This window comes from Planococcus citri, chromosome 4, assembly GCF_950023065.1.
Source record: "Planococcus citri chromosome 4, ihPlaCitr1.1, whole genome shotgun sequence".
Classification (NCBI taxonomy): Eukaryota; Metazoa; Arthropoda; class Insecta; order Hemiptera; family Pseudococcidae; genus Planococcus; species Planococcus citri.
In genome coordinates, this window is record NC_088680.1 from 35,965,076 (window position 1) to 35,982,879 (window position 17,804).

General features: G+C 35.7%; 1 protein-coding gene across 5 annotated transcripts; it reads left to right on the top strand.

The window, feature by feature from the left end:
- Positions 1-17,689, top strand: LOC135842227 (protein Malvolio-like). 5 transcript variants are annotated; one of them, XM_065359575.1, is made up of 14 exons: positions 1-757; positions 4,363-4,464; positions 7,178-7,303; positions 7,425-7,651; positions 7,753-7,891; positions 8,036-8,191; positions 8,421-8,579; positions 8,688-8,732; positions 10,138-10,296; positions 10,462-10,685; positions 11,241-11,457; positions 11,971-12,041; positions 12,982-13,045; positions 13,689-14,251. In XM_065359575.1, exons 1-14 carry the CDS (start codon positions 701-703, stop codon positions 13,695-13,697), a joined length of 1,755 nt encoding a protein of 584 aa, XP_065215647.1. In that variant the 5' UTR covers positions 1-700; the 3' UTR covers positions 13,698-14,251. The 5 variants fall into 5 exon arrangements, with proteins under 5 accessions (XP_065215647.1, XP_065215649.1, XP_065215648.1 ...); XM_065359577.1 differs by lacking the exon at positions 12,982-13,045 and having other exon boundaries at positions 2-757; positions 11,971-12,073; XM_065359576.1 differs by lacking the exon at positions 12,982-13,045 and having other exon boundaries at positions 4-757.
- Positions 17,690-17,804: the final 115 nt, after the last annotated feature.

Here is a 17,804-nt window from a genome sequence, read left to right on the forward strand (position 1 = left end):
CGCTATGACGACGACGTCGAAAACACCTTTGTAATATTCGGCGAGTCCGCGTACCGTACTCGAATTACTCTGCGCCGCGCCGCTGACGCCGTTATTGCTTGTCAATCGTTATGCTACACTTGTTAGCCACATTACCATTAGTCAGCTAGTACGGACTACGAACTGGTTGCGATTTGATGGTCATCGTCGTGGCTATTCTTGTTCTAGCTCTGTTTGCCTGCCTGTCTGGCTATCTAGTGTCTATCTAATCTGCGTATGCGTGTTGCTCTTGCTGTGTACTCGTACATTATGTAGTCCACCCTACTTTCCGCGTCGCGTCGTCGTGTGTTTTTGCGTTTTAATTAACAACTCTCGATGAATAATTCGAGTGTATGCTACAGATTTACCCGAGTCCAAAACGTTACACCCACATCTGTGATAAACCATTTTACTGGAGCTGCTCATCTCCGTACACGTCGCATGTCGCGGTATTCGTTCTCGAATCCAAGAAATATACAAATATTCGTAGTTTTTGATTAGTTTTTATCGTTACTCGCAATCGGTGGTTTTTTTTTCCTTGTTTCTTTCGTATGTACATGAATCGTGTGACCGTGAGTGATAGCGAAGAGTAGTTGTGGGGCGGTGACGACCGACGCCGGCCGTAGAAACAACAGAAATTGCGACAACAAATACCGACTGAGACACCGACGTCTGCGACGATATGAATTACGTCACTCGAGATCCGACCACAGCATCCACAGCTGACAACTCGAACTCGGTAAGAACTATTTTTCAACTTTTTGATACATAGAAAGACTGTAAAAAGGCTTCATGGGGCGTGTCAGAATGGTTTAAGATTTCATTTTGAGCTGTGTTGAATAATTTTGAGTCTAAAATTGAGGGGGAAAAACTGTATGTGACCTGTCAAAAATGGGTTAAAATTTTGGCAGAAAATCGAAAACGTCTATGAATATTTTTTTGAGCAGTTTGGAAAGCGATGGAAACCTTTTTGAACCGATCCAGCATATACATCACGAGCCAAAATTTCAGATGCAGGGGCATTTTTTGATTTTGAATGAATTTTTGAAAATTGAATTTGGCTCAAAAATAAGGAAAAATTGAAACACCGAATTGACAGAAAAGCTGGAATTTGGCGTGTGCCTCCTTTTTCGATCCTCTGATTCGATTGGAAACGATTTTGTACCATTTTGAGCAGTTATAGAGCCTCCAGAAGGGTCTTGAACGTTGTAATTTACTTTAAAATTTACCCATTGGAGTCGAAAAGCTTGAATTTACTTCAAACCCTAATTTCAACATACTCAGCGGTTGGATAATCTACAGTACCGATTTCTGATTGATTGCAGCGTCCTCCTTGTTTTCTTATCATTTTCAGCTTTGTTTTTAGGCAGAGGAAGTAAGCCATATGATTAAAATATTTCGACGAATTATTATTTCATTAACTATAAAAAGAAATGTGTCATTGTTTCTCTTATTCATTATTTTCACGAAAAAAAAATAATAGAATTGAAAAGTAATGGTAGCCCGCAAATTGATCACGCATCCGGTGCTGTTGGCAAAAAGTGCTCTGGAAACAATTTTTTTTTGTTTATTCTTTTTATTGCTGATACTGTCTTAACACATCTAAAGGATAAGATTTGACATTAATACGAGAGTAATGAAGATAAAATTTTGTTAAATTTTTTGCTGCATTAAAAATTTAGTCGGCTCTTTTCGCAGAGATGAATCTAAAGTGTCAGCAATGACCACTAGCCTCTCAATTTTCGAAGTGACTCAGACCCAGAAATTTTGAGAAGGAAGGGTAGGGGAATATGGTACTCGAAGACCATGGATCAACCTTGATCGGGAAGTTACAGGGCATTAATAGCGCTATAATGAAGCATTTTTCACGAAAAACATTATTTTTTACGGCAATCCTCCTCCTCAAATGTGGTTCGCGTGAAGGAGCCAGGAGAAGGGATCCAACTGTAAATCCAATTCCATATTCGTATTAAGGGGGTTCGATTCATACACGTATGATAACGACATCCATATTGTCAATCTTCCTGTGACCCGAAATTGTGGGAAAGGGGAGTGTCCACTGTCCAGTGGCCTGTCAGATGGTTTAAAATTTCAACAGAACATCAAAACTTTCTATAAATATATTTATTGAGCTGTTTTGAAGAATTTTTAGCCCAAAATTGGGTAAAGATTTTCAGAATTTGAAAAAAAATGCTTCACGCGATCTATCAAAATGGGTTAAAATTCTAACAAAAAAAATCAAAAATTTTTATGAATATTTTTTCGAGCAGTTTCAAAGAATATTGAGCCTTGATGGGTTAAAATTTCTCAAGATATTTACATATTCGACGAAAACATTTTTTGAGCGTTTTTGAAAAATGTTGAGCAAAAAATTTGGTCATGATTTTTGAAATTTTTGAAAAAAGTGTTAAGCCACTGATCAATAAGGGTGAACATTTTATTTCCCTAAAAACTTTTTTAAAGCAGTTTTAAAGAATTTTGAGTGTAAAATTAGTACATGATTTTTGGGATTTTTGAAAATATTGTCATGCATAACTTATCAAAAAATATCAAAATTTTGACAGAAAATCGAAAATTTCTTTGAAAACTTTTTTGGAGCAGTTTAAAAAAAATTTTAGATGAAATTGATGGTCTTAATTTATGCTTTTTGAGCAGTTTTAAAGAATATTGAGTCATTGTGATGCGTTATATTTCGACGAAAACGTTTTTTGAGCGTTTTAAAAAAATGTTGAGCGGAAAATTTGGTCATGATTTCTAAGATTTTCCGAAGAATTTTGAGTCTGAAATTAGGACATGATTTTTTGGATTTTTGAAAATAGTGTCATGTACAACTTATCAAAAAATATCAAAATTTTGACAGAAAATCGAAAATTTCCTTGGAAACTTTTTTGGAGCAGTTTAAAAAATTTTTTAGGTTAAAATTGACAGTCTTAATTTGTGGTGCGCCATGCCGTCTATCAAGATGGGTTAAAAATTCTTAAGAAATTCCAACGTTCCAACGAAAATGCTTTTTGAGCAGCTTTAAAGAATATTGAGTCATGGAGATGTACGTATTTCGACGAAAACGTTTTTTTGGGCGTTTTAAAAAAATTTTGAGTGAAAAATTTGGTCATGATTTTTAAGATTTTCTGAAGAATTTTGAGTCTGAAATTAGGACATGATTTTTTATATTTTTGAAAATTATTTCATGCACAACTCATCAAAAAAGATCATAATTTTGTCAGAAAATTAAAAATTTCTTTTAAAAAAATTTTTTAGCTCAAAATTGATGGTTTTAATTTGTGGTATTTCTGAAAGAGCGTCATACCACCTATCAAGATGGATTAAAAATTCTTATAAAATTCAAAAATTTCATCGAAAATGCTTTTTGAGCATTTTTGACGAATTTTGAGCTCAAGATTGGGTCATGATTTTCGGTATTTTCGAAGAATGTTCAGAAAAAAATCAAAACTTTCTATTGAGCACAAAATTGATGAATTTTAAACCCTGAACTTTAAGTAAATTTTCCAAATAGGTACTGAAGATAACTTCATGTTCTCTTGAAAATGTAACACACTTTAATAAATCACCTGGCCCAATTTTGTACACAAAATGCTTCAATAGCATAATACTTTTTTAAAAAACATCGATACATGGCCAGTCGCACATATACCTATTATCTACCAGTACCTCGGCGATATGTTCTACACACATACTGTAGTGTTTATGTGCTATGAAGTGTGATTTTACTCACACTGATTCATCTGCATATCTTTGTGTTTGGCTCAACACTCGCGACCCGAGTGCTGCGATAATTGGTGGTGCGATGATCGAGTATACGAATAGATAACTGCAAAATTTATATTCAATTGGTTGATATTTGACTATACTTAAATAACGCACCTGATATCTGTTTTGAACATACATTGTAGGTAAGTTAGTCAAGTCAAGTACTTTTGATAGCGCGAGATAACGCCAAGAGTGACGTGCTGCGGGTATAGTTATAACATTTTTTAAAAAATTGATAAGATTGCAAGTGTCAAAAAGGTAAGGGTTCACGCGTCGTCGTCGAAGTTTATCGCAAACGGCGCTGTAATGTACAATTTTCTCGCCTGTGTATATTGAAATTTTTAAATCCGCCACGCGTCAGTTGGAAGTGCTTAAATCATAATTCATAGGCTATATCTTAATATAGTTCCAATATCAACCACTAATACCTTTATCAATCTACTCATACTGCTACAAATACTTATCTCTGTTAATCGATATTCGCATTAGGCTAATTAATTTCACACATATCGAATACTTATACTATGTACCTATAACTAGGTAATTAACAGAGCTCTATTGTTATGTTGTTAACAGTCAGTGGAACCAGGCAGAGCCCAAAGTAATGGCAAGTGCGATGCTCCAGACTCAGACAAACAAGCGTACTTTAATGAAAATAAAGTTTTAATACCTGAAGCGGTAAGTTGAGCTCGACTCGAGCGCACTTTTTACCATTCACAACAGCTGAATGAGTCATTGCGAAATGGACATACCATGCAAGAGAAGCATTGTGTTTTGGAAGACAAATGGCCAGGAAAGACAAGATTTTCAAAGACTGCACCATTCAGCAGAACAAAAACTGCAAAAAATCATCAAAGATCAACTTCAACTGTTGAAAATTGGGTGATGGGGGGGGGGTTCTTTGAAGTCCTCTTTCGATCTATCGGAGTTTGGGGTGTATGGTACATCCGAACATAACAATCATTGTTAACGGGTTCGCACGTGTTGAAAAGTGCACTTATCCGAATCTCCGATTTCTAAATTTATTTAAACAGGGGTTCTCAAGAAATGTTTGCCGACACATTGTATGTATGTATACTGAACTCGTAGGTCTTATACCGTATAGGAAAACGTAAATTGAAATGCAATATAAATGAACATTTTGATCAATTTATTTTACCTTCTCAAGTAGCTACTTGTGAGTATAAAATATCATCACGTAACAAGTAATAAGTAATTTTACAAAATATCAGTCAAGACTTTTAGTGGATCGGAAAAAAGCATATCTTGGATTTTGACGAAAATTGGAAGGGGAAGTTTACTTCAAGTACGGAGACTACCCGGAGAAATTTTGAGCTCCCAGCTGTTCAGGGAGCTGAGTTAAGGGTCCTGAAAGTGAGTCATTTTTGAAAAAATCATGTTTTTTGCCACTTTTGGGTGGTACTTAATACCTATACCTATAACCTGTATAACTCGTGCAATACCTCGGTTACCCCCCCCCTCCTCCCTCACCAGTTATGATTTGAATTTCTGAACCGTGCAATCCAAGACCTCTTTTAGCTCTCTACCAAGCATTTGAAGGGTTTAATTCCAAGTCGGCCTAAGTCCATTTTTTCCGTTTCGAGAAAAACACAAATAAGTGTTTTTCTCGCCCTTCCGCTTCAATAATAAATGATGTGATTATATGGTTGTGAAGCTTGATCTTTCTGCTTTAAAGTACCGTATTGGTATTTTTTAAATTTTGCGTATTTTCAGCTCCAGAGCGCGTCAAACAGTCAGAAAAAGTGGACTTAGGCCCATTTGGAATTATCTGATGTTAAAAATTTCGAAAAAGAGCTGAAAAACGCGTTTTTTCAAAAAAAAATTCACGAATCATTAATTTAATACATTTCTGAAACAATTTCATTCGAAGCACCTTCAAATTTCGTCTCTCGAAAATCGTTGAAAAACTTGAAAAAAAACCGGCACAACCGCACTTGTATACAAATACTCTTAAAAAATGTATGATTTAGGCCACTTTGGAATAATCAGCTGTTTTTTTGAGCCGGCAAAACAGCGCTCCTGAGCGAAAAAAGTAACGCCAGGTGATGGGACAAGGTGATAAAGGTGTTAACCGACCTGTACCACCAGATGGCGCTGCTAACTCAAAAATGATAAAAATGGACTTAGGCCGACTTGGAATTAAACCCTTCATTTAATGATCGATAGATCACGGAAATTACAATTCCTTATCAACATTGAAGCACATTTCCACCATTAAAAATTCTTTTTATGAAAAACCAACGTGTGGATTCGTGTTCAGCTGATCAAGTGATCAAAATTCCCCGATTATCACACGCTTCGCGTGATCAACTCGATCAAATAGTGAACATTCATATTTTTCTACTTAATCGTTTTATATGGATGTAAAAAAAAATTCAAGCACAAGACGTGAATTTTGAAAAATTGATCGAGATCATGGTGAAAAATGGTATTTTGACCTGCTGAACGCGAATTCAGCGTTAGCTTTTTATGGAATTTTTAAGGGTGGAAAAGTGCTTTATTGATTTCGCGATCCATCAATCTTTAAACGCTTTTTATAGAGGTAAAAGTGGTATTGAATTTTGAATTCCATGGGTCAAGGGGGTTAAGAAACTCAAATCGCAACTTTTGAGGAGGTGACCTTTGGATTGCTCTGGTTATACTGCTCAGAGTTGGCAAAAAAAAACAGATCCCCCCCCCCGAAAATGACCTTACTTTGAGAACCCTTGGCTCAGAACCTTGAACAGCTAAGGAGTTCAACATTTTTCAGGGTAATGGGTCTCTCACTCAAATTAAACTTCCCTACCAATTTTCGTCAAAATCCAGGATTCTTTTCGCTCCACTTTAATGTATGTACCTCTACCTACCTATATACCCACTAGTTCAACAACCATGGTACCTATACTAGTCGTAACGAATTACTTAGAATTAGAATAATTTTTTTTTAAAAACACCAATTTCGAACATAAGCGAAGGAACGTAGTTATAGGTACTTAAAACAGCGATAACAGTGACTATAAAGAATATTACCAAACAACTGCATTTTCAATTATAAGTACATATACCTAGAAACCAAAATAAAAATGAGGTACATAGTTAAGTACCTAATAATTTACAACTTTACAATGTTCTTTTTGTTGTTGATGTAAGCCTTTCCTTTCCTACTTGCTTCAACTATTTTCCAAGTATTTCAAACGTATAGAGCAAGTTTAGGAATCTCTGATTAACCCTGCGAGTTTTTCATATCAGGGATTCGGATACACTTTTTTAAAAAAATAATAGTTATAGAAATCGGAGATTCGGATGTTTGGTTCCAAGTGTGGATTTCAGTGTCGAGAAGTTCCCTAATGATTTATTGTGCTCCTACCTAAAGATATGTTTGATTTTTCAGACAGAAGGCTTCAGTTTTCGAAAACTATGGGCTTTCACGGGACCGGGTTTTCTGATGAGCATCGCGTATCTAGATCCGGGCAATATAGAATCGGATTTACAGTCTGGAACCACGGCTATGTACAAGGTAGACTATAATTTTTAGATATACCATTCCTACGTACTCACAGTAGCTTTGTTTCAACGTCGCCTTAATTTTTTTTTACGATTTTATGCCATCGTCGAATCATTGCGTTGATTGCTTTCAGCTCTTATGGGTATTGATGAGTGCGACCATACTGGGCTTGGTCATGCAAAGATTAGCCGCTCGTTTGGGTGTCGTTACAGGACTACATTTGGCTGAAATGTGCTACAGGCAGTATAACAGAATACCACGAATTTTCGTATGGTTGATGATGGAAATCGCCATCATTGGTTCCGATATGCAAGAAGTCATCGGAACTGCCATAGCCTTGTTCCTTTTATCCAATAAAGCGTTAGTATAGCTATTTCACTTGGTCCTAAAAGGGACTAGAGAGATCCCAAGTGGCAGAAAAATGTTTTGAACCTTACAAAACTGATTCGTTGTACTTTCAGAATACCGCTCTGGGCCGGAGTTGTAATCACTGTGTTTGATACTTTCACATTTTTATTATTGGACAAGTATGGATTGAGGAAGTTGGAATTTTTCTTCGCTTTTTTGATCGGGGTGATGGGATTATCATTTGGTTACGAGGTGAGCGTTACAACAATCTAAAATAATAATGAGTGTAGATGTATAGGGTAGATTAGATATACCTGTACGTACCTACCTAATGAAAATTTAGCCCAGATATTTGCTACATTGTCACTACACACATTCGACTTATTTTGTGAACAGTTTGCTGTTGTTGGACCAAAAGCCACAGATGTGTTGACAGGTATGGTGATACCTTGGTGCTCTGGATGCAATAGCTCAGCGTTTTTGCAAGCAGTCGGTATAATCGGCGCGGTCATTATGCCACATAATTTATACCTTCATTCTGGTTTAGTCAAAGTACGTATTACGTTGGTGTGGTCTTACATGAACACTTATTTATTTAGGTATGTGAAAATACTCTCACAATAAGTAATTTATATGCATAAGGGAGGGTTGCGGTAAAAAATGTTGGAGGATTTTGCACAAATATGTACCTACCACTCAATACCTCTTGGCAATTCAACTTTTCGTTAACTTTCTAATAGACATTATTTTTGCTCGTTACGCGGGCAATTTTTTTTTACAGTCCAGAGCAATCGATCGAACAAAAAAAGACAAAATATCAGAAGCAAATTTTTATTTCTTCATCGAATCGAGCTTCGCGTTATTGATATCGTTTTGTATAAATGTCGCTGTCGTGTCAGTTTTCGCTCACGGCTTATTCATGAAAACAAATCGAGATGTGGTAAGTTGAATAGACACACGACACACCGATGATTTGTCGTCACGTGGCTGATTCGTGCAAAGGGTATCAACGTTTAAAACTCCGATTGTTTCTTATTTTTGCCAACAGCTACAAATGTGCCAATCTACTAGCATCGATCATCAAGTATTCCCGGTTAGTATTCGCTTTTACCTAATCTGGTAAGTTGGTACCTACCTGGGTAAATCAATACACAGATTCCTAAATCTATAAGTACCTATGTAAATGCTTGATTGTATTGTGGGCTCCCCTCGGTTTTTAAAAATCATTTTTAACTTCGTTTGTACGCAGAGGAATCAAATTACATAGGCTAGGTACCTATAAATGTAATTGAGTACCTATGTTTATTCTGATGGAAAATAATTAGATCTTATCGTCTGATTAATGGCATATTTGCGTAAGGTTTTTTCTGGTTCGACCCCTTTCTCTTCATCTCCGGTGAGAATGTAAAATAGAACACTTAAAAGGTCATTTTTTTTCGTTTTTTGAACCTATTTTTTCAAAAAACTTTCGCTCTTGCCTCGTTCGAGCAGTAATTTTACCTTTATTTTAATGGAACAAATTCATGCATTGTGGACGGTTTTCGGAAAATTATCTCAAATTTCGAATTCTCATGCTTAAGAATCTGGGTTTGCTCCCCCTCCCCCCGCCACCATCACTAATAAAAATATAATCCCCTCCATGATTTTATCCTGAATACGCCACTGAGTCTGATCAGATCCAGACGTTCCCAAAATTCAATAAAATCTGATGCATATCAGCAGGGATTTTTTGTGGTGGAGCGGGGGAGGGACTGTCCCCCTCTCCCGAAGTTCTACAATATCAAAAATTGCCATAAAAACTAAAAAAATGAAAGAATTTGAAAAAAATGAAAAATAAATAAATTTTAGTAACTTTCAAAACATTTTGAATTTTTTTTCAAGTCAGAATTTATCCAAATACCTACAAAATCTGTCACTCAAGGTTGTCTCATTGAAATTTTTGAAATACGGAACATTATTATCTACTTGAAAAGCAAAAAACAGTGATCAAAATTATTTATTCCAAAAAAAATTCAAATTTTTCTGAACAATAGAAAAATAATTTAGGTAGATACTTCGATTTTTTTTTCTCAAAACAGTGACCAGGGGGGGAGGGGTATGAAAATTAGGGACTTGCAGCTTCAATTTAGCATTCACCTCCCCCCTCCCTCAAAGAAAGAAATACAAAAAAAGGCCTGCATATCACATCGAATTGGATATGTCCAGACCTCTGCATCTGAACAGATCTGATCAGACCAGACTAGTCAAAAATCAGCATTTTAGAGCAATTTGGAGGAGAACTTCCTTTTTTTGGTTTTTTATGACAATGACCTTGAAACACCTTCAAAGTTGGTTAAAATTTTGGACTAAGACAAAACAGCTTTGCATAACTTTGCTTTCCATTTGCCATGTACTCAGATCTACCTGTTTATTTAATATTTTTTTCAAAGTAATGTGGACGTGTTATACCTATCGGGTTGGCCATTTGAGGTAATTCATTAGAATTTTCTCATTTTCAGAACAACACCGAGTTGGTGGACGTTGATATTTACAAAGGAGGTGTTTTTCTTGGTTGTCAATTCGGTACTGCTGCCATGTATATTTGGGCCATAGGTATTTTAGCTGCGGGACAAAGCAGTACCATGACTGGATGTTACGCTGGGCAATTTGCCATGGAGGTAATTTTTGTGGGTGTGGGTAAATGTATCTAGGAAGTAAACTCTGAGGTGTAAGTAGAAAGCAGAAAGCATTGGCCGCGAGCTGCGAATGCCGAGTCACGGCAGCTTCTACTCTGGTAATTTTAGACTGATCTTTGCGAAATTATTTTGTTTTTATTTTTTTAGGGATTTCTGAATTTACAATGGAGCCGATGGAAAAGAGTGGCGTTAACGCGATTAGTGGCAATTTTGCCCACGTTTTACATAGCATTTTTCAATAATATCGATGATCTCAGCGGTATGAATGATATTTTAAACGCGATAATGAGTCTTCAACTGCCGTTCGCTGCTTTGCCAGTCGTAGCATTTACTAGCAATCGTCATATAATGGGCGAATTCGTTAATGGACCGTAAGAAAAATCATCGTGCTTAGCTAATTTATAAACCTATACCAACACCTTATCTCTCCGTAAATTCGTGTACTCGGTTGCGTTTTAGCATACATTGTATATACGAGATGAATATTACCTGTCAAAAGGTTACTTCCATCACTTAATGTAGGGAGATTTTGGGCGGGCTTGTCTTTTTTAATTTTTTCAAAATCATTTTCATCAATTTGGATGCTTATTTATAGCCCTCCAAATTAATGACCTTTCTGTATCTAGCCTTCAGAAGGGCCCCATTCCTCATGTTTGACCCCATTTGACCCTTTTAGAGCAGGCAACAGATCGTGAAATGTGAAAATCTTAAAAGAGGGTTGAACATTTATGAGAGAAAATTGACCTAAGAGTGCGATACGCAATCGAGTACAAAATATATCTTTATCTGCTGAATACCTATACTTATCTTATGCACCTAAAATTAATAATATTTTGTTCCTATGCAGCGTCCATTCCATTATCTACCTACTCACTCTTTACTCGCGATTTTTAATACTTTCGCATCGTGGCTTATAAATGTTACAGAGCAAATATCATCGTCGCATTAATGTTATCAGCTGTAGTCATCGTGATTAATATGTACTTTGTTCTACACACGGTACTGCATGAAATTCAAGTTTCAACTATTGTGGTAGCATGCATAATCACTTACACAATATTCTACCTGGCGATGTGTTTGTATCTTCTCATCCATCTTGTGTTTAGTATTACCAATGATAGCAGCCGATATCATAATAATCGAGTAAGAAACATTCGCACACTTTCTAAATACATATCTAGGCAATACGTCATACGCCGTAGGTGTACCTATTAATAATTCGTGGTTCTGGTTCCTGGATGCTGGATTGGCTGGAATCAAAGAACAGGCTCAGGTTTAAATACTCGAACTAAAAATATCGGACACTTTTAAATATTAGGGGAGAGGTTGCGGTGGAAAAAAGTGTTTGGAGGGGAGGATCGGCCAAATTCATTGGAGACCTTAATTTTTGAAGTGAAGCCACTCAGAAAAATTTTTAGACCCGGAGGTAAAACTCAAAGAGGGGAAAGCTTCGAAAAATTGTAGATTTTTCGCTTTAGTCTTAATTTTCAAATGTTCAATTATGGCCATGGCATTGCCAAATCAAATATATCTAGTAGAAATTTTATTTTTTAAAAGAACACACATATCCGTCAACTTTTACATTTGAGTGCAGCAGTGCGAACTGCGAATGTGTTTTGTGCAGTATAATCACATTCCAAATAATTTTTGTTGCAGTTTGTAAAAAAATTCATTGGCACGAAATTTCTTACAGAATACATTCATTCATCAGACAACGTTTGTGCCAGGTACATATGAAAACACGAGACTTAGTACATAGGTACATTACATGTTTAGTAGGTACCTAGTTTGAGAATGCATGTAAATTATGAAATCGGAGCTCACAATCATTTAGTAAGGTGTATACGATTAAAAAGCTTGCATTGCATTTGAATGTGACAAAGAGACACATTATCCCAACTGCCAGAAAAAATTAAATTAAATAAAGCTAAATCGAAAGGGCATGCAAAAATACATCATCGGACAAAATTTCAGTTGCTAAAATGCATTTTTCGATTTTTGGCGAGCTTTTAAAAATTCTTGGGCTGGAAAAGGATAAATATCAGAATTTTACTAAATTGACAATTGAAAAACTGAAATTTACTATTCATCTACTCATACATTTCATATAGTTTTTACCCCCCCCCCCCTTTAAAAGAGGTTTCGAACCGTTTTGGACCTTTCTGGAGACTTCAGTAGATTTTTGAAAGCGTTGAAAATTTCTTACAAATGCAACGAAAAAATTTTGAGATTTAGTTAATGTCTATTTTTTTTCGACATGACGAGACACTTGGAGGTGGTTTCAAGTTGCTTTGGAGTCTCCAACTCCAGTCATATTTTGAAAATTCCAGATATTTCTCCAATGATGAAATCTGTGGAGAAATATCCAATTATTGAAAAATTCACTGCGTCCGTGTGATATGACGAAAAAAGCCGAAGTTCAGTTCATGTTCTCTTTTTGACATATTGAGCCGACTGGAGATGGTTTTAGGACAACGTTTGTAAATTTGAATTTATGAAAAAACTTCTTAGACTCTGTTTAATTCTACTGAACTTTAGCACGTGTAAATATTACGATTGGTTCTTGTTAATGAACTACTTACTTGATCGAATTCAAACAATTTTCTCAAAATCGGTTTTTAGCAGTTCGGAACCTCGCGAATATACTCGTATTTTTCATATTTCTAGTTATGAAATCGCTGGAGAAGTATGTCATGTTACTGAACAGGCGAGGACGGATTTTGGAAGTATGGTGTGTAATCGACCAAATAGATCACTAACAAGCACTAATGTTTCTATGGCACTTGGTGAAAATCTGGAATTTCCAAAATATACCTAACTAGCTGGAGGCTCCAGAACGTTTCGAAACTATCACCTTCAATCGATTCAGCATGTTGAAATTAGAAGTATACATAGAGTAAATTTTATTTTTCCAACTAAGTTAGGCAAAGTAGGTAAAATTATGTGGGAATTTTAACCTTCAAAAATCTGCTGGAGGCTCCAGAACTGCTCAAAATAGTTCGAAACCGTTTTCAATCTATTCGAAGAATCGAAAGAAGGACATGGACCAAATTTTGGCTTTCTAGATCAATTTGGTGAAATTTTGATTTTTTTTCCATATTTTGGACTACCTACTTGATTTTCAAAAATTTACCAAATTTTGAAAAACGTATCTGTACCCTTGAGATTAACCCTGATGGTATATTTTTACACAAAAATATTTTTTTAACAACGCTTTCCTTTGGCAAAATGATTGTGTGTTTTTCGATTTTCACTCAACCCTGCGTTTAAATAGGTACTTACTATTAGATAATTAATAGGTATGCTAGCTAAATGATAGCCTTACTGCTTATTCGTTAATGGATTTTTCTATTCTACCAACTTATGTATTCCAGAGAGGATGATAAAACAGGCAGCTCGAAGTCTAAAAATGATTGTTGACATGAATCCGTCCGTTGCGCCGTTGTGCGAGAATTTGTCACTTCATTTCGATTCAGCTTTGTACTTTTCCACAAAAGTGAAAATCGTGATTCGATCCTGATCGTCAAATTTATACCTACCGATTTTTTGTGTTATTTTTTAAAATTTATACCTACGTTTACGTTATTGTTGAAAATGATCAATTCTGATCCTTGATTATAACTACCTACTAGTTACTGTTCTTTTATGTAATAAGTACTTTGTTTGCTCGTTTTCCAAATTCACGTACAATGTAGATAATACCTACTTAGGCATTCGTTTGTATTTTAAGGATACCATTTTTGACCAGCAGCCTGTGCGGGCACGAAGAGAGTGCATCGTTCTAGATGTTTTTTCTCGTTCATTTTCTTATATCGAACCAGGTACTCGAAGTTACCAAATTGTACATTTTCTTTGTTATATATCTACTTACGTGATAATTTTTTTACGTACCAAGCGTATTGTTAAACTTGAAAGTAAAGCATGGTTATATTTTATATATTTGTTTTTACATTATTTAACAAAATTTCAATAGTCAACTTCTAGGTACCATATACTTGTAATTTTTTTCTTTTTGATAGTTTTCAGACATTTCATCTGACTTATATAGGTATCTATAAAGCGGGCAAAAAAGCTCAATGTTTCAATAATTTATGTTATACCAACATGAAACAAGCATGGCTAATTATTTACGTATTTTGTACCCATCTTTGGTATTGGCATCATAACTTGTCTATTCTAATAAAACAATTTCTGTTGGTCACATTTGATAAGTGAGCCTATTTCATTTTCCTCGAAATCATGACATTATTTGAGACAAATTCACTCATGCTCACTAAACGTCAATTTTATCAGTTTGCCCTCCACCTCCCTGTTCCGCTGTTCAGGATGAATTTTTATCACACGTAATAGTTCCTACTACTCGTGATTTAAAAAAAAGTGACTAATTACATATTCTGTATTTTAGTGGAAATTTTTTGTATCGCTGATGTATCAATGCTTCATTACTTTCATTGGTTACAAAATGGGTTTACTCGTATATTAGATTAACTTGAATTGAGCAAATGTGCGATTAATGATCGATAAAATATCGTGTGTTTCGGATGTGTGCTCGTTTTTCTATTACCTACACGAAGATCGAAGTGGTTCAATAAAAATAATATAATTGTGGTAAGGAGATGATAGTTTCTTTATTATTGAATTAGGTACTGATTTTATTTATTGGGTATAATGGTTGTGGATTTTTTTCTTCATTGCACTTGACATAGGTATTTCATTTTTCAAATAAAATCATGATCTGTATTTCTTATTACTTCTCCCTGCTTCCCATAAAAATATTTGAAGTTCATCTGTTCATCAGAGGAGAAGGATTGAAACCGAATTAAACTCTGATCTGATTAAATAGGCCTGATCAGTGATCTAATCCGATCAGATCTAATCATTTCTATACTGATTATTTTTAATGAATAAATGATAGGTACCTATACCTAGTTGTAAGAAAAAAATCTTTCAAAAAAGTCAATGTGCACAGCCTGTTCATTTGTAATGAAATCTTCGTCACAATTAGTCTAAGAAAATAACTTGAAAAATATAATAAAACCTATCTATATCATTTTCGCAGTTGCAGGGTGCCATTTGATGGCCCTCTTACGTGCAATTCCATCTCTTCAGATACCTGGTTGGCCTGAATCGGACGAAAGCACCATGTGGTTTTACCTATCTCCATGCACGTTACGAGAAATGGCTGCGGTCAAGATGGCCTTACTTTTATGGCATCGTAGATTCAGCGATTACTCCCTGAGACACATAACCTCCGCTAAATGGATCCATGCTCATAAATCCTTCAGCACCAAAGATATGTTCGTGATACATCCGATCATCGAGAGTCAAATCGATCAGTACATCGATGTTGTATCTTCGGAATTGGAAAACTGGCTGGATTATCATTTAGAAAAGGTATTTTTCGATAGCGATTTACACGAGGTGATTTCAAAATGCTACGGCGAAATTGTATGCTGCGGTATCGATTGCTCCATTAGTTGGCACGACACAGCCAAAGCTCTTTTGAAAAGTGACCGATTAACACAAATGGAGAAATACCGAATCGCTTGTTTATACTGTTTGAAAAACGATATAAAACGTTTATGGCCTTTATTCTGGAAAAAGCATCATAAAGGTGTTTACAATTCGATCCTGAAACCTATTGTAATGTATTGGAATGATCTGATGTTGGATGAAGTACGCACAGGGATGCCTAAAATGCCTAATGTGGCTGTAGAAAAACGATTGATCTCCTCTAGTTCGAAATATGTTCGGAATTGGGCTACTGTGTTGTATTTCTTGAAACGTTTCAGTTCATTCGAATGCACTGATCAAGTAATCAGTCTCATAGAGTACGATGTCTCGTATGCGATCCACCTGGTACCCGAATTGAACGATGATCAAGTCCGCAAGGTGATGATCAAACGAGGTGTCGCTATTTGGTACCATTTCGCTAAACAGTCGAGATATGTAAGATGTGCTCTGCGAGTTTGGTCTTATATCCGGCATTTGATTTCGGAGAGCGAATTTTACTCCATGATTAGTCTTCTGATGTATAGTAAAGCGGCCGAGGTACGGGAAGAAGGGCAGCAGAAGATAAGAGAACACACATCGACAGTATTGTTTGAAATGTGGAACACTGCTCCGCCTCATTTGAGGAAGTTTGTCGTCGATAATTACGCCGCCAAGGTACTGGACATTATGTACGATTATAAAAGCGAGATGCTCAGAATTGTTAATCGTGACGCTAGATTTTTACTGGCCTTATTAAGCGATACGGATTTCCACTTCAGAAACGATTTATGGCTACGGAATTGGTCCAGTATGATTTTCAGTATCCCTCCATTGTACCTAGACCAACTTATGATCGTATGTTTGGAAGATCCGGAAAAAATATCCAAATGTAAGAAAGATATTGTCAACGGTCCTCAGTACATTCAAAAGTATTGTTTTCTTTCCATAAAAGAAGGATGTTTCGAAGATATCGATGATTTTCTCACTGTTTGTTCATTACCCGCAGAAAAAAAATTGGAGCATAAGAAAGAGTTATTGAGATCGTTCCGCTATAATGGTCATTTAGTTTTCGAACTGAAAACACTTAAAAAATGGAAAGCATTTAGTCATTATGTCGATAGAGTTTATCAAGACGACGAATTCGTCAAAAGCTACAAAAAGGATATGGTATTCAGTAGTTCTGTCCGCGATGCTTTAAACAAAGAGCTAATCAGTGGCCGATTGTGGTATGTTGATCGTTTCATCAGCACTTTCATTACTACCGAGGATTCTGTCGAGCTCAAAGCTAAGCTTATGGATCGATGTCAGAGTAATCTGGCTCAAGGCAAGTTCTACAATTTCGATAGATCAAACTGGCAAGAATTTTTTGAATGGTGCTCTGTTGGAAATGAGCAAAAGATTTCAGAATTCAGATCCAATTTGCCAATCGATAGAATATTTTTAGTAGCGTTAAAAAAATCTGTCAAGTTCGTCTCGATGAATGATTTTTTTCGCAAATGGGCTGACGATTGTGATTTCGTGAAGTTGGATAGTTTCTTGAAGTGGTTTTTTGGTACTGCCGAAGGAGTCAAGTGTTTTAAACTGAAGAAAGTGTATGTATATCAGGGTGTAGATGATTTAAAAGCGAAGTTGAATGTTGAATGCGATGATGTTGTTGGTATTGTACTCAAATGGTTTTTTGACGGTAATTCGACTGATTTGGAAGAATGGAAGAAGTTTAGTGAAGATCCGCAGTTGGCAAATTTATCTTCGAAACGTTGAAGTGAAAAAGTGTAGGTACCATAACTGTGTGAGTGGATAGGTGTGAAATATTTTACGCTTAGTAATTTATTTCTGTTTATAAAAATGTATAGGAAAATTTAATATAATTATTTAATCACTTCATGAATGTTGGCGTTTTAATCTCTTTACTATTGTTAGCTGCTCTTCTTCGTAGACAAATGACAAATGACAATAGATACCTACTAAAAAAATATTGAACTTGAATCGAAGACATC